Source organism: Alexandromys fortis, unplaced genomic scaffold (genome assembly GCF_014885135.2).
Source record: "Alexandromys fortis isolate MF-2015 unplaced genomic scaffold, M_Fortis_MF-2015_v1.1 scaffold_23, whole genome shotgun sequence".
Classification (NCBI taxonomy): domain Eukaryota; kingdom Metazoa; phylum Chordata; class Mammalia; order Rodentia; family Cricetidae; genus Alexandromys; species Alexandromys fortis.
Genome location: NW_026067907.1, coordinates 11,059,450 through 11,084,214, shown reverse-complemented (window position 1 = coordinate 11,084,214; position 24,765 = coordinate 11,059,450). Strand labels below are relative to the sequence as shown.

Here is a 24,765-nt window from a genome sequence, read left to right as displayed (position 1 = left end):
ACACTGTTCTGTTCTGGTCAAGAAGAACCAAACCTTACCTCCACTGTGAACAGTGTCCCATCTTCGGTTACCAGTCTGGGCAGTGTTAAGAAGGATGCTGAATTGGCGCTCAGCGTGACCACTTTGGTATCTTTGATACTATGATGATATTTAAGGTGAATATTAATAAAACCCCAAATTCCAATGTAAATAATAACCTCTGATGGAAGCTGATTTAGTACCTAAGAAGGTGGTGAATTAGCCTAAATAATTTATAGGCTGTTGATAGAGCACTGTCCTTTGTGGCCTGTGGCTTTGTGTGTGGCACCTTCTAGAGCAGATGCTGCCACTACTTTTGACATTTAAGTAATTCATAGCTAAAGCATGTTGCTGTCAGTTACCTTAAATTTAAAATTTTTACATGGTTTTATTTATATATAAAAACTGTAATTATCAAATTTCTCTCTTTTATGTGAGTCTAGAGATGGGAGTTATTATTATCCAAGTGAAATTTTTAGTCATTTCATACTTAGAATAAAGATTTTAAAATCATGCCACCCCAACCTTCTATTCGATCGCCTGGGGTTCAGATTTAGCCGCATTTAAACTGGTTAATGTCTAACAGATGGCGCCCGTGCTGGTGTATGCAGTGACGGCATCTTAAACTAACGAGGCACGAGTTCCCCTGCCAGAACACACCTCCTCGCAAGGCTGTAGCTTGTAGAGCACCAAAAACCATGTACTCATCATGAATAAACAAATAAGACATGCCTGAAACAATTCTCATGGGACGTAATTTCGGACACTTCTCTTTCTTTTACTTGAAATTAGAATGATATTTATTCCATTATAATTATTTTATCTCAGCAGTTGAAATTACATTATCAACATGAAACTATCAAATCAGGTATTCCTTCGCTTCTGGCAAATGGAAGTCATGCGCTGACTGCTTTGACATGGTTATAAATAACCATGAGTCTCCCAACTGGAAGCTCGAGCGGAGACGGCACTGCCGGTAATTGATACGTTGCATTAGTTCTGTTCATTGTGTGTCGATTACTCTGATGATGTCTTTAACTGTGCGGCTTGGGAGTGAGGTGGCTTATGATTCCGAACCAGACTTCAGGTGGCCATGCGAATAAGGTGAAAAATTAAGTCTCGTCCTTATAATATCACGGGCGCCTAGGAAACGGATCCAAGTGTGGTCCTTTGCCGTGGACTGGACTGATTTCTGAAGTGGTGTCTGGTGTCTTTGAAGCCGGTGGTCCTCTTTGCCAGGCATTAAAAGTCATTGTGCTTTCCCAGCAGAAGTCACACTTCTGAGCGATTCAAATGAATAAAATCTTCATGAGCTGCTAGGTCTTGGGAAATACTTGTTTTCATTGAGGTTTCTTTATACAATTTGTGTTTTCTAGTTTCACACACAGAAAGAGATGCTGTGGAAATGTTAGTTGATGTCATTCCTCTTAGCATTTAAAATTTTTTCTCACCTGTGACAGATTTCTAAACATTAAAAACCCATGAAAATTGGACAGTGATCAAAGTTGATTTCAGGTTGCATAACCCTCTGTAGAAATGTCCGCATGACAGGCTAGTGTCTTCACACAAAAGCACAAAGGGTTAATTTCATCTCGCAGCTCTCAGTTCCCACTCCATCACTGAGGGCAGGGTCAGAGCAGAGAGCTGGAGAAGCAGATGAGATGCCATGGCAAGACCGCTGCTGCTTGCTGGCTGGCTCCTATTACTTGCTCAGCCTGCTTTCTTAGACTCCCCGGGACCGCCTGTCCACAGTCAGCTGGCCTTCCCCACACCAGCCGTTAATCATGAAGATGCCCGCAGAGGCTTGTCCACAGATCAACCAGGTGGGAAGCTTTTCTCGATTGTGAGTCCCTCTCCCCAAATGGCTCGAACTCGTGTCAAGTTGACAAGACACCGTGATAGTTGTACCTGGAATGTGACCCAGTGTGATGTGCTTTCCCAGCTAACCGGTCAGTTACCAGTTCAGAGATATTTATTGATTACCTGCTGTGAGTGTATATGGTGGCTTGAGTAAAAATGGTCCCCCCTAGGCTCATAGGGAGTGACATTATGAGGAGGTGTGGTCTTGTCGGAGTAGGTGTGGCTTTGTTGGAGGAAGTGTGTCACTACGAAGCCAGGTCTAGCGTGACATTCATTTCCCGCTGCCTTCCAGTTCAGATGCGGAACTCTCGGCTCCTCCTCAAGCAGCAGGCAGTGTAATGTTATCATAGAAATGCTTAATGAGATTTTCAAATCCGGGGTTAGCCTTCAGCCAGTTAAACCTGGCTTTGGTGCTGAGAACTGGCTTTGCAGCGCCCCCATGAGCAGCATTTCCCTGTGTCAGTGCCATCAGGAAGCTTGCACTTCGTGGTGGTAGAGCACAGCACTATCAGAGCACAGGGGCCGAGGCGCCAGATCAGGTGTCCTTTGGTGGTGTGATGAGTTGTTAGGGGCTGGGTGTCACCAGTGACTCCTGAGTGAGAGGATTGTCACCTCGGAGCTGGTCAGGCTCACGGTGTCCCTCTCACTCAGGCTGACTGTCTCGGGGCCTGGTGGCTTAGTTTACATGGGCTCCACAGGACTTCTTGTGTTTGCTGAGTTTGAGGGCCAGCGCTAGGTGTCAGGGTGCCTGGAAGACTTAGGGTAGTGATGATGTGGGTGGAGGAGATAGGGAGATGCAAGAGTACGGGACAGGACTTGGGGCTTGATTTCTGAGACAACCGGAAAGAAGATTTAGGAGCAGTTGTCTGGTCAGGCAAGGCAGCAGTCAGCAAGTGCAGCAGGTCAGCTCAGGTCACGGGTGGGATGAAATATAAAGCACGCTGTGGCCCCTCCTTTTTGATCACTCTGGGGTAGGAGCTTTGGTGTGTCGTCCTCTGAGCCTCTCCAGCTTGATAAGTTTTTTGTTTGTTTGTTTGTTTGTTGTTTAGCTTTTCCCCCCTTGTTTTTGAAACAGTCGTAGAGGTGAGGGTGGGGACACATGCTGGCAAACTTTTTGTGTTTGTTCTTCCATTCCCTATTGCCTTGCTAGTCCTTGTCTTTGCTTGCTTTCCTTGCTTTCTTTTGTTGTTTTGATACCAGCCATCCTGACTCCCCAGAGCTGTGGAATTCAGTTTTAGGAAGGGCAGAAAAGAAAGGGCAGTGTGTACCCAGTGACTCTGGTGAGATCAGCTCTTATCTCTGGAAGGGAGGTTCCCTAAGAAGAAAGTTAGTCCTCAGAAAGCCCTTTGTAGGCCCTCTGAGCTGCATGGGAGGGTAGTCATGAGAAGACTCGGAGGTGGATTCAGCCCTTTGGGAACATCACGGAGGAGGCAGGCACTCACTGGGCAGGCTGAACCTTCTGGGATGTTCTTCAGTGCTTCTAAGAACAACGTACATATTTTGAAATTTAGATAAGAACCTCCCAGTACCTTTGAAGACTTGATGATGCAAGCGTTTGGAGTGAACCATCATGGCATGCCAGATCATCCGTGTTAGGAACAGGTCAGTCAGGTTTCCGTATTCTGGTCGCCTGTCGCCTCCACAGAGCGGCCCACATGCCTGCTTCACAGGTGGCATGCCTGTGGGAACTGAGGACTTACGGCAGTGGCTCAGGTTTTGAAACTGAAGCAAGGCTTTCCCACGTGGTTGCGTTACTGCCCTGAGATGTAAAGATGTTGACAGACGTTTGGTCGCAGGCGGTTACAAGCCCGGGATGACTTTAGAGTTCTCAAGCAGAGTAAGTGGATATTCCTTTGGACTTGAGCACACTTTAAAAACCTAAATATAAAACATGAAAAGTACTTGGTGAAAAGTACAATCTGAGCAGAAACAGGTTCCACACTCACCTCTGAGAACGGCCATCATAGCCGAGCAGGGGACAGCGGCAGTCAAACATGACGAAAATTATGAATATTATTAAAACTAAGAAATGGGCCAGGTGGTGGTGGCGCATGCCTTTAATCCCAGCACTTGGGAGTCAGAGGCAGGCAGATCTCTGTGAGTTCCAGGCCAGTCTGGTCTACAAGAGCTAGTTTCAGGACAGACTCCAAAGCTACAGAGAAACCATGTCTCGAAAAAACAAACAAACAAAAAAGACACTAAGAAATAATAACTGACAAAGAACAGCTGTTGTTCGGGATAACTGAGAGATTAATTTTAGGCTAAACATTTCATATCAAACATAGTCAAAGGCACTTGAGGTTTGAATGAGCATGGCCCTCACAGGTTTGTACACTTGTATGCCTAGTGCCCAGTTGGTGAACTGTTTGGGAAGGGTTAGGAGGTATGTCCTTACTGGGGTAGGTGTATCTTTGTTGGAGGAGGTGTGAAGTTTCCAGAGCCTACAGCCAGGCTGCTCTCTCTGTCTCTCTATCTCTGTCTCTGTCTCTCTCTGTCTCTCTGTCTCTCTGTCTCTCTGTCTGTCTGTCTGTCTGTCTGTCTCTCCCTCTCCTTCCTCTCCTCCCTCTCCCTCTCTCCTTGCTGGCTGTAGATCAGGATGTAAAGCTCTCAGCTACTTTTCCAGCAGCATCCTTGTCTGTTCCCTCCAGGATGGCAATGAGCTCACCCCTGAAACCGTAAGCCAGCCCCCAGCTAAATGCTTTCTTTTGAGAGTTGCCTTGGCCATGGCTCCTCTGTACAGCAGCAGAGCAGTCAGGAGGACGTCACTTTAGTGTTTCGGTAGGGGGTGCGGAGCACTTTCAGATAATTTTCCGTGTCTACGGAATGATCCAGTTGGGGTTCTTTTGAAGGTAGAAGGCTTGGTTTGCTTGTGTTGTATCTCAGGAGTTAAGATGGGCAGATCACACTGGCACAAGATCAATCCGAGACTTTTGTGATACAGTGCACTTCAAACTGGTTTATACTTTTTGATTTTTTTTTTTTTTACTTTTTTGATTCAGGCTGAATTAATAAAGGAAAGGGGCTTATTTAGCTCATAGTTTTGGAGATTCAAGGATGTAGCACTGGCCTGATGATGTCACAGCTGCAGGAGGACATAGCTGTGTGTGTCGAGATCCCATTTTGCAAAAGGATTCCTGAGAGGCTGGGCCCCGTATCTCTTTCCAGGGTGTCCCCTTAATGGTGTCACACTAGGTCCCACCTCCCAAAGGTCTATTGCTTCCCACTGCTACACAGAAGACCAGGGGCTTCCAACCAGAGCTCCCCCTGGGAGAAGGAAAGGGGAATTATTTGAAGAGAGCTGCCTGTCTTCCCTGCAAAGGGACCCAATGGGGCCGTCCTCCACACAGGGATGAGCTCAGGCGGTCCTGTGGCTGTCACTTCAGACTGAAGGACTTTCAACATAAAGATGACTTAGTGGCCCTTGTGGCTTAGATGAAGGCATGGGTGGAAACACAGGTGAGACCCTGAGCTGCTTTCCAAGTACTTGATGCTGCAACCTAGACCCCGAGCGCCTTTCAGGGTGGCTTGACATGGGGCACCTGCTACAGAAGTGGGCGGGTATTTGGAAGGCCACCCTAGAGAGCTGCATAGATTGTTTTCTCCTTGATTCGTCTCCCACCATCAGTGAAAATATTAAAGAGAAAGAGGGAAGGTGGCACACTTTTCTCTCTTACAAGAAAAAATGCATTTAAGCCAATGTTCACGGGTATAGCGGAGCATCCTAAGAAGGCTAGAACGGAAACAGTTCAGGGCTTGACAGTGCAAACAGCAGAGGGAGGAGTTAGTCCTTCTCAGACTCTCTAATTCCAGGGTGTTGGTGGGAACCCTGGTGGGGACTTCCCAGGTGAGCTAGTGGGAGCCCCGAGAAGAACCCCTGCTCTCTGCAGCAGCAGGACAATGCCAAGAGACATGAGGGGTTCAGGCAGCAGGAGGCAGGTGCCGGCATTAGGTGTGGGTGAAGGAGGCAGGATGCCGTCCGTCTGTCTCCCAGCTCAGCTTCTCTTTTGTCCCCAGTGGCTTTCCGTCCTTCTGCAGTTCCCTCTGAGATCTCTCAGCCATTGTTGGAGATGGAGCTAAACAACCTGGCATTCGTTTGTGTGTCTGAGTGGTTACTCCAGAGGTGTCGGGAGTCATGATTTCTACTTTCTGATTTCAAACTGTCTTTTTCTTTTTTTGAAATCTTTGTTGACTGAAAGTTGTTTTTCCCTTTTCAATGTGTTTTCCAAACCTTTGAAGTCTCTCTGTTGCCTTCTGTCGGCATATGTTAAGATGCCTTTGGTGTGGAAAAGCTTTCCTCCACACACAGTTGCCGGTGTCTGCCCAGGGAGGAACCACAGATGGCACTGTCTGGTTGGTGACCTTCCAGGACCTGCACACTGGCCTGGTTGGCATGGTGTGGCCCCGGGTCTGCTGGGTTTTCCTCAGGGGTAGGCAGTGTGAGCAGAGAGGTTAAGGCTGGACTCTACACACTGCACATCATTCTAAAGTGACACCATTTTCGACGTGAAAATGTCCCATAACTTTAGATTCACAGGTGACAGTTTCATGACAACCTGTGGAAAACGGTTGTAGGCTGTCACCTCTCACTGTTGACTTTTTTTGTATGTGATGCCCTTTTCATTGTGGTGAAGCATTTTCCTCAAGGGACGACTAATCAGTTTTACCTTCCCACCCTTTGCCCTCCCTCACCTTCCCGTTTGGCTCTGTTCCCATCATTCCCGACTCTGAGTTAAGCCGTATTGTTGGGGCAGGAAGAGTCCTTCCCTGTTTCCAGCAGAACTAGGGTGCTGTCATGACAATATCGTGTTGAGTAACATGTTTTGTGTAGGCTTTGAGCCAGGGAGCTTAAGATTGAGCTCAGCATCCTAACCCTTGCCTCAGCAGCCTCCATGTCCTTCCCTTGGCACCAGACCATCTTCTCCGACTGACGCAGGGCCAGCCTCTGACACAGGTGACCTCAGATGACAGCCAGATACATTACAAAGTACTCGGCTGTTAATTTTCATGGTGTATAATTCTGTGGGTTTAAAACATCTAGGTTCATATAACCACCAGACTGAGGACAGGGCACACCTGTGATACTACACCTCTCCTCCTTTTCACGCTACCATCCTTCTATCCTGCCATAACCAAATGGTTCTCTGTTGCCATAGTTTTGTTTTTTTCAGTTCTGTAGATGGAATCAAGTGTTGTTTAACCACTTCCAATCTCTCATGTCTCTTGGCACCTTGGCTTTGGGGTCCACCTGAGCTGCGATATATGTGGGGTGTGCTCTTTGTTGCCAAGCTGTCTGGTTGTATATGACCACTCTGCATTTCCAAGCCTCTGCTAAAGCATGGTGGGATCACTTCTGGTGTTTTGAAGTCAAGAATATTAACAATATGGTTTTGCAGTAAAAGCACTTGCATGTAAGCCTGTTTTCCTGAGTCCCATCTTTGCAACCTGTGGTGAAAGGAAATCGTTATCATGAAAAGTGTCCTCAGATGTCCGCATACAGAGCATGCCACACATGTGCTTGCGTTCAGATATACATATCACATACAACAATAATAATAACAATAAAACAATCTTATTGCACTCTGGCCTCCACATACACAGGACACACATGCCCATGTACCTGAACATATGTGCGCATGCACACACATACACACATGTGCACTCACAGACTATATATTGTACATGCACAAATAAAAAAAGAGTATATTTAAGATACTTTAAACCGTTTCATAGAAGGAGCTCTAGGATGGTGGGAGGTCACCGGCCTGTTCACTTTTTGAAGAAGCTTGTGTGTTTGTCTGACACGGGCTTTGTTATGAGGGATTTAATGTCAGATGTCCCAGTGTCTGTGAATACCATCTGTTCCGTGTTTCTGCTGCCTACAGTTTCCTATACATATAGTTCTATAATGTTTTATAAGTTGTCAGTTCTCAGGAATTAATCAGGAGCATATCTTACCATCCATTTGCTTAGCCTCTTGTGTCTTAAGCAGTGTTTGACATGGCAAGATACAGTAGATGTTCGTTTCAGGACTGGAGGCTGAAGGACCAGGTGGCTAATTTGGAAGCACTGTACTTGTCTCCACTGATGTAATTTTGTTCATGGCCAGACAGTTTAAGGTTGTACTTTTTAGCACATTGTATAAAAACAGTTCTTTGTCACTGCACACTGGTCTTTAGAATAAATATCACCTGTCACAGAAAGGGGTCATGGTAGCATCCTGGGACTCACTTTATTCTGTGGCCTTATTGCTGTGTGTAAGAACGAGGTAAAGAGAATGTACATGTCTTTCAAAGTGTGACATAATGTCTCACATACACCGTTCAGTGTGTTACAGTTACAGCCATCTTACCTACGCCATTCAAAGTATGAGTTACAGTCATCTTACCTACACCATTCAAAGTGTGAGTTACAGTCATCTTACCGACACCATTCAAAGTGTGAGTTACAGTCATCTTACCTACACCATTCAAAGTGTGACATATCCTTTTACATACTCCTTTCAAAGTGTTATAGTCCATTCACATACACTGTTCCAAGTGTGACCCTTACAGTCACTCACATACACTGTTACAAGTGTGACCCTTAGTCAGTCACATACACTGTTCCAAGTGTGACACTTACAGTCACTCACATACACTGTTTCAAGTGTGACAGTTATGATCATCAGTTTTTCCGAGTGGTCTGAGTTGGCCCAGCAGTGAGGTGGAGCCTGGGAGTGGCTCTGAGGCTCCAGCAGCTCCTGTGGGCACTCTCATCTCTCGTCAGCGTTAGCCAGCACCAAGTGGTCAGCCCTGAAACCACACACGTGTAAGCGAGACTGAAGGGACTCAGTGGGTTATATTTGTATATGTATGTGTTTATACATGTATGTAACAGTAATGTTTAAAGAGCAATGAATTGGAGAGGGAATAGGGCACGCATGGGATCTGTTGGAAAGAGACGGAAGGGAGGAAATGATGTAATTGCATTTTAATTCTGAAAATTGTAATAAGCACTTTAGGCCACTGGAAGCTGCCTGCAGTTCCTCTTGCACTCGCCACATGAGACATCTCAGGTGCCGAGGGAGAATCGGTTATTATCAGCAGAGATACTGCTGTCACATGCAGCTTTATGAATATATGCTACACATTGAAGGCGTCAGATCTGGAACAGGGCCACACATGGTCATAACCCCAGTGCTGCGGGGCGAGAGATGGGTGGATCTTGGGAGCCCAACAGCTGGCCACTCTAGTCAAATCTGTGAGCTCATACTGAGTGGCAGATCTGACATACATGCATGCATGCATGCACACATACATACATACATACATACATACACACACACACACACAAGGGAGACGAGCCGACCAGTACAGGGCTGATAAATGGGACAGAGAGTCTCAGCAGAGGAGATACGAATGGTCAATAAACACGGGGAAGTGTGTTTAACTTCCTTAGCCATTGGAAAATGAAGACCAGCCAGAATGGCTGTCATCGAGGCAGCAGACAGTAACAAGTGCTAATGAGGAAAAAGCCTTATCTGCTCCTGGTAGGAGTACAAACTGCTGCTCCCAGAAACCAACATGTGGGGGGTCTCCAAACAACAACCTGAGCTACCATACGATGGCACTGTTCACTCTTGAGGACAAAGTCAGCACTACACAGGGACTTGCACGTTCTTGCTCATTGCTGCAGCATTTACAACAGTCAGGAACCCCATCCCCTCCTCCTGTGCCCACCCCATCCCCTCCTCCCCGTGCCCACCCCATCCCCTCCTCCCCGTGCCCACCCCATCCCCTCCTCCCCGTGCCCACCCCATCCCCTCCTCCATGTGCCCACCCCTTCACTTGGGAGGAAGCCCTCACTCTGCTTCCTGCTCTCTTACTTAACAGTGGCACACTCCAGCAACAACCTGCCTTCTCTAGTGCACCAGTAATTCTCTGTGTCCCTTGCCACACTCTCCCTCCAGGGCCCACCCCTCCATCCTATCCCTCAGACTGCCCTTGAGAGGCTTCTGTCACTTCCCCCTTGTCCTTGGCTTCCAGTTCACATTATTCCCGAAGACAAGAAGACACTTCTGGCCCTTGCTCTCGCACCCCTGCTTTTATTGCTTTCTCATGGTTGCTGGGGACCCATGTTTACATGACAAGCACATGGCCCACTTTCTACAGTTCTTTATGCATCCTAAACACCAACTCAGTCTGCTGGGTTGTTGGGGGTTATTTGTCCCGTTCTGCAGGCCACCTCTGCTCTCTGCCAGTTGTTCTGTTTGCCGGGCAGAGCGTTTGAGCTTCATGTAACCTTGCTTGTCACTTGTGGGATTGTTCCCAGTACTCCTGGAACCGTCCAGTACATCCGGAGTGAGCATGTGACCATAGCCACAGACGAAGCATGGTATGCTAGTACATTCGGGTTTCTGTCATCCATTGTTCCAAGTGCAGGTCCATTACTGTAGCCCCATCTCACATCAAGGAAACATCAGAAGTAATCACAAAACTCAAATACCCACACATTTTATAAGGACATAAAATATTTAAAGGGAGTGTTTACTGTGAAAGGGGCACCACTCAGTACTAGGAAACCTGAGGGAATTCTTTTTTTCAATGCCTTGTTCTTGATAATGCTTTTAAAGATCATTAAGATGGAGTTTGGATGGAGAGATGGTTTCTCCTTTCTGAGAAAACACATTCGTCTTTAGCAAGTGCAGGCAGCATGGTTGCGCTGGAACTAACTGTCCCCTTTTCCATGTATGTCAGTGGCCTGTGTGGCTCCTGAGGACAGGGCTGAGGGCTGGGGCACAGGTTCCTCTGCATCTCCATGCTGCCCAGGTGTGTATTTAAGGCAGAGGACCTCTTCTGCCTAAAGACTTGGGTCCTCTACTGGGACCTTTCCAGGGATAATTTGATGCTCACGAATAATTTGAAGTCTGTTATCTAAGTCAGTTCCTCGTTTCCACTATCCCTTGCCCAACCATTCAAAGGGAGCTTGGCCTTTAGACGGAAACAGCCATCAGCAGGCCAGTTGTGAGTGCTTCTGGAAGCCACTGGGACAGCATCCCACACTGAGGTTCCAGCCTGGAATTCCTCTGACCTACTAGCAATAGTAACAACATGGGCTGGAGGGGGCAGGTTTATTCTTTGTAATTTATATATTTTTGGAAGAATAATTCTGTTTTCAGTAACAATTCTCATTGTTAGGACTGTGTCTCTCTGTATGCTTTTTGGCTCGCAATTCTAGCATGTTCTTAGGAGCACAGCTGGGCCCTGCAGAGCAGGATTTGCCATTGGTTGCTTGAGCACCAGTCCCGAGGTGCTCCTAACTCCTACATGCTGGACTCTCTGGGACAGGGGGGATCAGTAAACAGTATGGGAAGAGGGAGTGTGGATTCCTTGGTAACCCACAACACAATATTCCCTGCAAGTGGTAAACTTGACGTTCATTTAGTGCAACTTGTAAGTGCTAAGTCAGATGGAGAGCACAGGGAGGAGGAGGGAGAGGAGGAGGAGGGGGAGGAAGAGGAGGAGGGGGAGAGGAGGAGGAAGAGGAGGGAGAGGAGGAAGAGGAGGGGGAGGAGGAGGGAGAGGGAGAGGAGGAGGAGGGAGAGGAGGAGGAGGAGGGAGAGGAGGAGGAGGAAGAGGAGGAGGAGGGAGAGGGAGAGGAGGAGGAGGGAGTATTTCTAAATTCATTCCAAGGTGAAAATCCATAAACCAATTACAGGCAAAAGTTGTTTTTATTTTTCTCCAAATACTTGAAATTGTCCATGGAGCTGAAGACAGTCGGTTCTGCAGACATGGGCAGGCGGAGTGTCTTTTGCACACGCTAGTGTGAGAAGTGATCTGCCAGGTCTTGAGCTGGTTCATACTCGAAGGGGAGCAATAAAGCCGGGTCAGTGAGCAAAGCAGGAAAACATCTGTTGGCAGATGTTGGGCTCTGAGCCATTCTGTAGTGATGGAAGGAGCCACAGTCTGGGGCCACTCTGTTGCGATGCCAAACCTTGTCGCACACTTGACTCCACACTGGATGCCTGCGAAGATGGTTGTGTTTGATAATTAATTCAATTAAACTTGAGACATGCTTCCACTGAACACATAGGCTGCCCTCGAACTTACACTCCTCCTGCACCAGCTTCCCTGGGCACACTGCCGCACTAAGACAATTTGCTTTTTGACTCAGGCTCATTGAATTGCTTACATACCGTTCTTTTGAGCACACTAAGCCTTTATAGCCTTCGAATCCGCTCATGAACTGATAATGATTTAATAGTTCCATTTGCAGAGAGGCTCAGGAACAGATAAAGTGGAAGGTGAAGAGTAAGTGAAAAATCCCGCGATGCTCCTTCAATAATGAAGGTCGGCTGGGCGGTAGCCACGCACGCCATTAGTCTCAGCACCTGGGAGGCAGAGGCAGGTGGGTCTCTGTGAGTTTAGGGCCAGCCTGGTCCGCAGAGTGAATTCCAGGACAACCTGGACTGTTATACAGAGAAATTCTGTTTTGGAAAAGAAAGGGGGAAGGGGTTAAAAAGACCTGGAACATTCTTCATTTTTGGAGAAGCCTCGTGTAGTACCTGAGCCTTTCCTCAGCCATAGCCCACACACAGTGAGCACACACCGGCAGAGTGTTAAAATATAGCTGTTTATTCTGCAAGCCACAGTGTGCTGTGGGACTGGACTTGGTACTATAGTGGAAATGGCTCACAGGACGCACTGGGAACCAGGGATGGGCCGATGGGGACACTGAATAGGAGGCTCATGCCTATCTGAACTTGGGAGCTGGCGCAGGGGCTGGTTTTGACTCTGCTGTGCTCACACAGGGCTCAGTCAGTTTCTGGTGCAGCTGCACTGTACCTGCAGGCAGACTTAGACAGCTGAAGATGACGCAGGACCCAAAGTGAAGACGCTTGCAAAGGTGTCGCTTATTTCAGAGAAAAAATAGACTAGTGAAACATCGCTGCCTACTGGGCCTGGAGAGGTGGCCAGAGCTTCGGCAGCTCACAAGCCACTCCAGACCCTGTGGCCCGGCTGGGGTGCTGCTGGCGTGGCAGGGCCTTACTGTTTCAGTGACCAGACCCTTGCATGCCTGCTGGGATCTCTCCTTGGAGCTCACGAACCAAGGGGTCTGTGGTACATTTCTGGGGCTTGCAACTTATGCCTCCTGCAGCTTCTTAGCCTATCAGCTTCTCTGTAGAGTTGACTGTGCCCGTGTGACCATGTTTCCGTTTTAGAATCTTGAAACGTAATCTGTACCAACAGTTGCGATGATATTTAATCTCCCTCAAATTTATTCTCCTGATTCGTTCTGTTCAACCTTTACAAGACTCTCAGACTTCCTACGAGGAAGCCATGCTGAAGTGTGTCAGGAGTGAACGCGTGTGCTGTGTCTCGGTGCACCTTCCGAATGCTAACTCTTTCTCTCCTTGCTTCTCCATCCCCAGATGAATCGGCTCCTAAGGAAGTCAGCAGGGTGAGTAACTGGATACAGTTTCTACAACACTGCCCCAGGACTGCAAATATGAAGTCCCCTCCTCTAAACGCCGTGTTCTCTTAGCGTCGGGGTGAGAAGAGCAGAGCAGAAACCGTGCAGCTTTCTAGGGTATCCCCAGGTCAGACAGGGCAGAGAAAGGCTCCACAGAGAAGCTCCGGGCTGAACTCCCAGGTAGGCACGCAGGCACCTGCACATCTAAAGTTGTACCAACCTGGGCCATTAGAGCCGAGAGCCTGCAGGGAGAGGCCAGGTTTGCAGTCTCCAGAGTAACCAGTGAAGCAGCATTTGCCAAATATCCTCACGTGGAGAATGAGGATGTCACCTAAGCCTTGCCTGTGGAGGCCACCCTCAAGCCATCTCCTTTGCATCACAGGTATCTCCCTCTTGTACCTTACCTGTGAAGATCCCTGGACCTCAACTCAGTCACCTTGCTGCTGGGGGAACCAAGGCCATTGACTGTGGTGAAAAGTATTGCTCAGCACCCCGAGACATTCAGTGCTCTTGCCATCTTGAGTAAATGGTTAAGGGGTCCAGTCAACACAGTGAGCTGGGCAGGTGGACTGGGATAGCTCAAGACAGTGAAGCACCTCTGTTGCAAGCCTGAGGACTATGGTTTGGATCCCCAGCGCCCATCTTAAAAGGCAGAGGTGTCAGGCAGTGCGCATCTGTAAGCCTAGTGGCAGGGGTGTTTGAGGGACCCAGGATTGCCCATAAACTTATGACCAGCCACTTCCCTGTCTTTTCTGTTGCATGATCGGCACTTAGAAGTCCTGAGACAGACAATGGTGGCGCACGCCTTTACTCCCAGCATTCAGGAGGCAGAGGCAGGTGGATCTCTATGAGTTCAAGGCCAGCTTGGTCTACAGAGTGAGTTCCAGGACAGCCAAGGCTACACAAAAGAAACCCTGTCTCAAAAAAAAAACAGATACAAACAAAAAGAAAAGAAAGAAGCTCTGACTAGAATAGGGAGAGACAGCATCAATATGAAAAGTGATCTCAGCCCTCAGTTTCTGGAATGTGCCATTCTGTGGACATGTCTGGGGCTCCTGGGGACCAACTCCTGCAGCTATGTGCCCTCATGCCCTCAGAAGTGGATTGTGACAGGAGTGAAGTTCATTTGGAAGTTTTTCTTTTATAATAATAAGTTTTTCCCCATGCAGCCCTCAAATATTTATAAAAGGCTGCTGCTTGCTCTTGGAATGCATGGTGTTCATTAGGGTCTTGGTATAAATGCTTTGTTTTTTACTAATCCAGCCTGATGTGGGGAGCATAGCACTTAGTTTGAACCTCTCTGTTTTGGGGTGTTCTCCCTGGTGTTTCCTGGCACATAAGCCCCTCACATTTGTTGTCTCCTCTCTGTGATGATCTCCAGCACTCCCTAGCTTCCCTCTCCCGGGCCACTGTGTGCCCTGCTAACTGGAGTTCTTTAACCGGCTGCCACGGTCCTGGTTCTGCTCCTACTTTGCTCACATCGGACCATCACAATTAAAACTGTGTCTGTGTTTTTGCCCGTGAGATTAGCCCATTGATAATCATTCACTGAATTTGAGTTCTCCTGAGAAAACAAGACAGATACTTCCCTAACATCCACTCCCTGTAGGTCCTTCCTCACGCCCAAGTTAGCCTTTGTGCCCTGTGTGCTGAGACGCTGTTCACTGTGGTATGTGGCCAGGCCTTCACAAAACCTTGCAAATGTAGTTGTGGATTTTGGCCGTTATAGTTTCGTTTCTTTTTTTAACCGACGTTACTTGGGAATGGCTGGCTAGTGTCCCCACACCTCTGAGCTGTTCATGTCTGTGTCCCACAGACTCCCGACAGACGAGAGGGCGAGTGACATCACTTTCAAAGTTAAGTGGTCAGGAGCCTTGAGGAGACAGGGCTGAGAATGGTCCCCTGACACTCACACTGCCAGGCTTTTCCTGGGCGGGTGGGACAGACTGCTTTTCCGGAGTGCAGATCCCATCCTCTGACCTCCACTCAGCCTGGTAACGGCGGTGGTTCTGTTGCTTCCACTTAGCACCTTGGTGTGTGTGCCGAGGGACCGGTCATGCTCGCTGTCAGCCCCAGCGTGGGGCACACCAGGCTCCCTGCATGATAAGTGGGATCCATGTCATCATTCTCACGATATCGTTGCTTGTTTTATGAGCCATCCTTTTGGAAGAGGCATTTCAATTAAGTCTTAAGTGGTCATTTTCAGCTTGGCTGTGTTGGTCTTGAAACTTTGGCAGAGTTGCCTTTAGAGTTACAGGTGCAGCAGCCAGAGTCACCCACGCTCACCACGGCTTCAGCTTTCGCCTCGACTCGAGCTTTGTGAGGTTAAGTAAGAAAAGGAAGGCCACCTGATGACAGCTTTAAACTAATTGCTTTTCGTGGGTATCCAGCTTTATCCCTCCTCTCCTCTGTATAAATGAAATGCCCACAACATCATCGGGGCTTTTTCAATGACCTGTCTCTGATACCCGTGATCACACAGTTGTGTGTCATGGTTGTGCCGTGTGCCTGTCCTCAGGTCTGTTCTAGTGAGTGGTCTGCTCTGCAGAGAGGGGAGAGGCTACAGCTGAGGGATCGGAACCCAGCAGGTGTATGGCTGGCGAGGAGTTCCCCTGCCCAGGAGGGGTTGGTAGCAGGGAGGGAGAACCCGGGAGATGACCAGTCCAGGTACATCTAGTGTGCCCAGGGTGACCTCTGATAGGAGACAGAGGCTGCAACAGGCTGAAATTAACTGTGTCAAGAATGGAATTAAGATTGGGCTGTGCAGACGAATTCTTGTGTTGAGTTTATAGTATTCAAATGCTTAGGTTGTGAGATGGAGAGGCAGCCATGGGATTGGGACCGCCCTCAGCCTAACGGGCAGCTGAGCACCGTTCCTGCCTTCGCAGAGCTTTCCCTGCATCCCCGGACAGAAAGCAACGCTGCTGTGTTTTACACAGAAACAAGCGTCCTGCGGGGCTGAGCTTCTTTTCTGTGGGGAGTAATTTTTGACTTCACATGAATGATTCTCGCCTTGGCATTTATGGCCTTCACATTTCCTTCTTACTCTGTAGTATTCTTTAAAATTTAACATTTTTCTGTGGGGAATGTAGACCTGAGGTGATGGGGTAGAAGGGCACGAAGCACACCCTGCTCCTAGTGGAGGCTGCTCTTTCGAGTGTCCCGTCTCCCAGAACGCGAGACTGGCCTCTGTGGAAGCCCCCACCCCAGTGGTCACCTGATGGGCTGCCCAAGGGAGTCCGCAGAAACCTCGACACCTTCTGGTCCTCTAACTGGAGCCAGTATATGGCTGTGAGCCACTGTGCGGGTGCAGCAAGTGCTCTCTCCAGCGCCTTAGGAGAGGTGCTCTAATGGCTTGGCAGGAAACCTAGTTATAACTAAACGTAGAAGTGGAGGAGGCAGGAAGGCAAAGCTGTCAAGACTCAGAGCTTCTCTGCGAATGAGTAGAAGATGGGGTTTTGTGTCTAGGCGGTGCAAACTGAAGTGGACTTCCTCGGTGCCCCCAAGGAGAGGTGCCAGCCCCCTTTCAGGGTAAACTTCTATTAGTATTGAATTTCATAAAGGTCCAAAGGTTAAGTTAATGTGGTGGACTTTACAGCCGTGCTCGCCACTTCCAAAGTGGAGCATTAAAGCACGACTCGTTTTTCAAGAGTGACAGCGGACACACAGGAGCTGGACTCCGGAGGCAAGGGGAGGACCTGGAGTAACTATGTCTCCCTCCTCCAGCCATTGACCACAGCTGGCACAACAGACCCAAGGGCAAAAGTGAGGATATGCATGCAATCCCAGCACACGAGAGACAGGAGCAGGAGGCTCGGGAGTTCAGGGCCAGTCTCTGCCGCATAGTGAGTCTGATGCCACGTGGACTGCCTTGGAAGCTATCTCAAAGTAGCCAAAAAAATAACCCCCAAAACAAAAACAAACAACAATCCCAAAACAAAACTCCCAAAAAACAGAAAAGAACCAAGTGAGGACATGCAGAGAATGTGAAAGCATATTCTTCGAAATCTAAGTAAAGAAGTAGCAATCACCTGTAAAACCTGCAGCCTGAAGTGTGCGTTAGTGTAAATGCACATCAAGCGTACTATGTGTGCGTGTGTGCACGCACCTGTGTGTACACGAGTGTGCTTATGTGAATGTGTATGCATATTCATGGGACTGTATCTGCATTTTCCGATGTGTATGTTTGCCTTTGCCTGTGAGCATGTGTGTGTGTGTGTGTGTGTGTGCGTGTGTGTGTGTGTGTGTTGGGGGGGCATTAGCTGTGAAGTAGCTTCACATGATTCGAGACAGTATTTATGGGCAAGTGTGTGGAGGGCCAGCAGAGACCCTGCCACTTTGATAATTAACAGATCCATCAAACTTGGAAAGTGTATCAGTAACCCCCTCCCCCGTTACATGACAAGATCCCTGGGATAGAAGCCTCCATGAAGGAAAGGCCTCATTTGGTCACAGCGTGGGGGATGGCGGCTGCCCCTCCTTTCGGGAGAGCCATGGCAGCCGCATGGAGCAGGTGTCCCGTTACAGTTGAGATCAGGGAGCAGAGAAAAGAAGGCGGATGCTCTGGAGGCCAGGACCCCACCCCGTGGGGTGTTTCTGTCTCCATGCAAGGTAGGCTGTAGTTGGTTGGTTCTGTTTTACGTTTGACTCTTTGGTCTTTGGGGACCTGCCACCCAGCTCTTAAATAAACACACAGAGGCTTCTTCTTACTTATGAATGCCTGGCCTTAGTTTGGCTTGTTTCTAGGCAGAGTTTCTAGCTTAAATTAGCCCATCTACCTGTTGCCTCTGGGTTTTTTGCCATTTTCTATTTCTGTATAGTTTTCTTTACTTATACCATGCCTGGCTGTGTGGCTGGGTGGCTGGCCCCTTTCCTTTTCCTTTCGCCCCTTGATCTTCTTCCCAGATTTCTCCTCCTGTTGTTCTCTCTGCCTGCCAGCCCCGCTTATCCTTTATCCTGCCTTGCTATTGGCTGTTCAGCTCTTAATTAGACCAATCGTGTGTTTTAAACAGGCAAAGTAACACAGTTTCACAGAGTTAAACAAATGCAGCATAAAAGAATGTAACACATCTTTACATCATTAAACAAGTAAGCATTCCACAGCATAACTGAATGTAACACATCTTAATTAATATTCCATAACAGTAGGTTGTTCCACCTCAACCAACCCAACCTAGAAGCTCCCTCTAAGACGTGACATCTGGAAGCTTGTATCCTAAGTGCTTTCTGGATCCCACCGAGTTGGTGGATTAGCCAGCACAGCATCCAAGGGCATTTAAGAAGTGCTGTGCCCCAGACAGGTAAAGGGAAATAAGAACACTCTTAATTCTGGAAGTCAAACAGCCCAACTAGTGTCTCTAACCTAGACAGTCATTATACACCCTAGGGAGGATGAGCCCTTGGGACGCCTGCCAGAGAAGTTCTACCCCTATCCCCATTATCAGATACATCACATGCTGTAGCTTTAGGCACTCGAACTGTGCACTTGAGAACACTTCTCCTTCCAAGCAGTGGGTTGTTTGTCTCAGCCTTTGCTGCTGGTTCTCGCAGGAGCTGTGAGAGCCCCCAGGGAGCTCGGCCCTGAGTGCAGCAGTGTCCTGAGTGGATGTGATGGGAGCCATTTCCCAGGGCAGCTCAGTCTGTCCTACCTGGGTGCAGCTCTCGCTGTTTGTTATTGCATCTGCTTGCTCTCACTTTGGGCAGATCCCACAGTATCAGCAGTACACTGAACACACGGACCGTTTGTCTATAAAGAGTCCTTTCTGACTGTGTGATGAAAGTGTTATACAAAAGGCACATATGTTCTGTGGTGGTCAGCGGGGGCCGCTTAGTCTGAATCTCAGAACTAAACCATGCTCTAACAACTAAACATGGGAACTGAACAATATTTCTGCTTCACAAGACTTCAAACTGTGACCTCTTTTACCCTATCCGTCTCAGCAGCCTTAAACCCACACTGGGGTGTATGTATTTAAAGACATTACAACAGAATTGTATGCAGCTGGTCCTGGTCCCCTGAACCCCAGGCGTTGTGCGCACTGCGGATCAGCACACGTCTGTGTTGTGAAGAAAGGAACAGAGAAAGGACCTGGAAATGGCGAACCTCAGTGGATCAGCCGCTCTTCCCTTGCAAAGTCTCATTAAGGCGCTTGCTTTCTTTTTGTCAAGGAGATGGGCTATCTGCTCATGTTTTCTTATTTATTCCCGTCCCCCACAACAACAGCTCAGACTCCTCGAGAGCCAGAGCTTTGGCTGCTGTGCACTTGTACACTGCTGAGAACCTTTAATTATCAGGGACCCACACCCAGAAGCCATTCTGCTGGGCCTGGCACTTCCGCCCCATCTTCTGTGTGTTCTCATGGCGTCCCCTCCCCAGCGATTTCCTAGCAGCCACTTAAGCGTCAACATCCTTTGCTGTTGTGGTCAGTGGTTCTCGACTCTGCATCTCTCTTCTTTCCCTAAATTATGATTCGAACAGCCCTTTTCACCCCTTGATCTCTTTGCCCCACATTCAATTAGTTCATTTCATTTAACAAACCCTTGAATTGAATATTGTTCATTAGTATATTTTTTATTCTTTCCATTTCTTTGCATTGAGTTGATGGTATATTTTCAGAAGCCAAGCCTGCCTGTTTGTAGAATCCTGCCTGATTCCATGGCTCCCCGTGAATCCCTTGGGTGATGCCCAGTGTTGTACAGGACGCCATGCTCATTCTGGAGCCGGTTCCTCTGCTCCTCCTTGTGTCTTCTCTGGCTTTCTTCAGATCCCAGACTGTGCCTGTCTCCTCCACAGAGGACGTAGCATTCTTGAGAGTGGTTTTCCAGGACTGGTAAGGCAGCCGCCTCCCCGCTCCCCATAACTCTAAGATAAACCCTCCCTTGACGCTTGTCAATTGCTTGCTGCTCTTACTCGTTTTTCAGAGATGTCGAAGGTGGGTCCCTGGGTCTTGCAGCTGTTAGGCAAGCACTTACCACCGAACTGTTAGCTTCTCCAGTCTACTCCTGAGAGTTGGAGATAGATGGCTGCTGGAAGCCAGCCCCTCACTCCAGGCCGCCAGCGTGCCTCTGCCCCCGCCTCCGAGGCTCCTCCACTCCGCTGATTGCTCACTGCCAATGCTCAGTCGTAGAGTCGTTAGGGTTCTCCAGTTTATGGTGTCTGTGTGACCAAAAAAAAGTCTTTATTTATAGCTTTGCTTACTTAGAAATGCCTCAGCTGAGCCGGAGACATACTCGGCTCGCGAAGTGCTTACTATGCAGGCTGAGGATGTGCGTTCAGTGTTCAGGATCCACACCAGACACCATAGCGAGCTCTTAGTGACAGTTGAGGACACAGTGAGATTTCGCAGGAGATCCTGTGACATCGGTCGGACAGGACTTGGCACACTTTGGTTTTTGTTGTCTGGCATTGTCCTCGCTGTGAAGCGCTGTATCGAGCGGTTACACTGATGAAGTTAAGATCCACTCGAGATCAGTGTGGACGGGAACCGCAGGCGAGGGTGTCCACTTTCATCCCAAGGCGTGGGCAACTGCACAGCACCTGACTTCCTGCCTCTGGATCACAAGCTCTCTTAAAGAACAGCTGGCACTTGACACTCACTATGAACTTTACAAAGTGTTGAAAGTTTTTAAGATGGCTATAGTACATCCCCTGTCATGCAGACAAGAAACATGGAGCCTAGAAATGACATTCCATGATAAATACTCCAACCCCGTCCCAGTATTCTTTTTGGTGTGTATGTATGTGTGTGTTTGCACGTGTGTGTGCATGTGTATGCATGTATGTGTGCATGTGCACTGTGTGTGTGTGGTTTGTGACAACTGACTCTTGTCCAGAGGTGATGGGCAGCATCTGGCACAACCCTCAGTGGGGCAAAGACTGCTATCAAAGGGCATGGCCGGGCCTTGAGGAAGGACTTGCTGGGAAGCCATTTGTACCAGGGCTCAGCTACTCATTTGTCCGTGTGCTGAACCTCCCCCTACCCTCAAAAAACATAGATGTGTGTTCATGGAAGAGAAACATCCTAAGGACAGGGATTTAGCTCAGGTTAGCTCTGGCAAACATGAGGCTCAGAGCTCAGTTCCCAGAATTCATAAACATGCGCACTAATAAAAACCCCACAAAATAAATAAACCCCAGATGTCTAGTGGCGCATTTGCGACAGTAGAATATTCTATGGGGTTCTTCAGAGCAGTTCCTAGAGGCTCCCTCGCAGGCTGCGACCTGCTCAGTGCTGTTCTGGAGTCGTTGGGATTTGAGCTGCTTATGACGCCTGTGTGGGTTCTCTCATCACACTGGTGACTGTGTGAAGTGGGGACCTGGAAGAGTCTCAAGCTAGAAGATCGCAGGGGGATAATAACAGTCTGGTCCTGAGGCAGAATCCAGCAACAGCTCACCACAGATACGGGCTGGTGGCCCGTGGTCAGGGCAAAGGTGATGTCCAGTGGTCCTCCAGTTTGGGTAATGTTTTCATGCACAGATATCGAGGTAGGAAGCTGCAGACTTGTGGGGAAGGAGAGAGGTGACATGCTTTATGTATTGTTAGTTGTATATCAATGTTCTTTTTCCCCTGAGCCTGGCCTCCCATTCTTGACTTAAAAGGCTTAAGCCTGTGAACTGGCTTCCCCCGAAGATTCATTGACTAGTCTACGGTGGCGGTCAGGTCGTATTTCTGCTCGCTCTCTCACTCAGAATGTTACGGTTAGAGACATGAGAGCATGGTGGAGGGCCGCCCCGCTGATGGGCGGGGACACCTGGTCCTTGGCCAGGACTTGAGTTCTCTGCAGATGGGAGCATTCCAGCTGCCGCTGTGATTTTGTCCACCAGTACCACTCTCTTCATCAACGGACACTGAAGGCAGCCACGTGGCCTCCTGACACCTTGAGGATTAAGTTGTGTGTGACATCAGGGGACGTAGCCAGATGAGCAGTCTTGATGCTTGGTCCCAGCTCACTTCAAGCTTAGGCTCCTCACATAGCCATGTCCTTAGTGACAGCTATCAGCCATGGCTTGGGTGGCAACCAGGCTTCTGTAGTCACTCACCGTGGCTCAGGTACACCTTGCTGTCTCTGAAGGGAATCAGGGGAGTGCTGGTGTTTCACTAAGTGCTGGGGTTCACTAAGCACCCATGGCCCAAGTGGTCCAGCTGGAGGCTCACTGGGTCCTCTTTGCTCTGCACTTGGAGCAAATGGGGCTGAACTTCTTGCCGGCCCTCTTCCATTGGAGTGCGAACAGCAGAGGGTCCGTTCCTTAGGTGTGCAAGGTGGAAGGACCCATGGAAGGAGTCCCCGGCACACTCCACAGACAGGTTTTACACATGACTCTTGCGTCACAAGTAGCAGATCTTGGGAATGAAAGATGTCTGAGTGGCCCAGAAACAGAAAGGTGTCAAAGTTGAGACTTGAGTGCGCGGGGTGGGGACAGGAGAGCGTCCCTGGTGGGCAGTAGCGGTGTTTGCTGGAGGCGCTGATCTATTTCCCCGGTTCAGTGGGAAGCCTGGGAGGGTTTTCAGCCAGAAGTAAACAGATTTTGTCTTATTTTTAGTTTGCAATGCTTGCTATTTGGAAAATAGGGTTCCTAAGGCAAGCATGGGGCAGGGAGAGCTGGGAGGGGCTTCAGCTTCTATTCCGTTGAGAGGGGCAGTGTGGCCTATCTGGGGCAGGATCAGATAAGCCCCTTGTTCACTCTTCTTGCTGGTATGACAACATGTCCTAGCAGTGGCCACAGCTTCAGGTCACACTCACCCCTGCTTTGCAGGGAGCCTGAGCCCATGGAGTCGTATTTCACCTAGCACAGTCCGAGGATTTCCCTAGCAAGCTGTCACATTTTCCTCAGGTGACCTTTGAACTCTTCGACAGGTGGAGCTGTCATTGTGTGTAAAAGTTGTAATGTATAACATTTGGCGTTCTTTATATGAATAAGCAGGCACAGACACAGTTTAGAGATAAGTTTCAGTGAGCAGTCAGAGCAGGCTTAGTTTGCAGTCTCCCTGTTAACTTCTGGCCGCACTCTGTAAGTGATCCACGGCCAGAGCCCGAAGCCGCTGAAGCAGTATGTTCCCGACGCCAGGGGGTTCACTGCGCTTTAACCATGCCTCACCTCTGTTCTCTTTGTGTTCAAGTACCAGGACACGAACATGCAGGGAGTGGTGTACGAGCTGAACAGCTACATCGAGCAGCGCCTGGACACAGGCGGGGACAACCAGCTGCTCCTGTACGAGCTGAGCAGCATCATCAGGATAGGTAAGTCACACTGTGCTTGCTCTAGGCTGGGTCACTTGGCAGAGAGTGACAGGAGGCCCCTGTCACTGCTCTCTGTGCCGGGCTCAGTTTGTAGCGGAAGAACATGAATGTGAAGCTACCAGGATGAATGAACCCGCAAATCCCTGAATTACCTGAGGGTTCCCCCCTGGAGCCGGCACCTGCTTTCCTTTGTATTGGATTAAATTGCATCGTTAGAAAGGAAGATGCCAGGCTTTTAACATAATGTTTTAATTTATTCTTTGATAATTTCATACAGTGTATTTTGAGCATATTTATTCCCCTCTTCCAACTCCTCCCAGATCCTCCCCAACACTACCCACCCAGCTTAGCGTTCTGTCTCCTAAAATAAGCTGTTTATTTTGAAGGGAAGCAAACAGGTTTGGAACTCACTCTGATAACCAGAGATGGCTTGTCCTGTAGACAGGATGCTGAAGCCAGAGGTGGCTTGTCTTTTAGACAGGATGCTGCAGCCAGAGGATGGCTTGTCCTGTAGACAGGATGCTGCAGCCAGAGACGGCTTGTCCTATAGACAGGATGCTGAAGCTAGAGATAGCTTGTCCTGTAGACAGGATGCTGCAGCCAGAGACGGCTTGTCCTATAGACAGGATAATGAAGCCAGAGACGGCTTGTCCTGTAGACAGGATGCTGAATCCTTCAGGACATGGTATTTTCACTTGTCCACTATGACAGAGTTTTTCAAGTTTTCCACCTGAGAATAAAAATGCCCCGGACATGTGGACACCAGTGTCTGTTATGACTTCACTTCATGCAAGCACTCTGTGGGCTCTTACACATGCTATCTGGCTCACTGTCATCGTCACCTCTGTGACCCCACTAGATACCCACCCAAACATGCACAGACCCAAGTGAGTTATAGGGAGTTTAAATTTGGGCGATTCCCCACCTGCCAGGACTTAGAGTGCTTGTTATGATAATGGCCTTTAGATAATAAGAAAAGTGTAAGTTAAAATCTGCTCACTTCAATGCTATGTGTATATTTGCCTAATGGTTTTGGTGAGCACTTAATTATTTGGTATTCTTGTGGGTGTTTTTAACTTAAAAATGAAATACAGTGCCCATCGGTCTTTGTGAAGACTGAAGGCCCGACAGATGTTTTTACAGGGGTACAGCCACGAACCTATCTGCAGCCAGTGGTGAAAACCGGAACCTCCTGAG

The 24,765-nt window shown here is 48.6% G+C and overlaps 1 protein-coding gene across 1 annotated transcript in view; it reads left to right on the top strand.

Annotated features, from left to right (window-relative positions):
• The window catches only part of Pde10a (phosphodiesterase 10A), a 191,835-nt gene that overhangs the window by 105,349 nt on the left and 61,721 nt on the right, over positions 1-24,765 (top strand). Inside the window, exons 3-4 of the mRNA XM_050135729.1 lie at positions 13,289-13,317; positions 23,448-23,568. Of these exons, the coding sequence (XP_049991686.1) occupies positions 13,289-13,317; positions 23,448-23,568 (150 nt within the window). The remainder of the gene's footprint in view (positions 1-13,288; positions 13,318-23,447; positions 23,569-24,765) is intronic.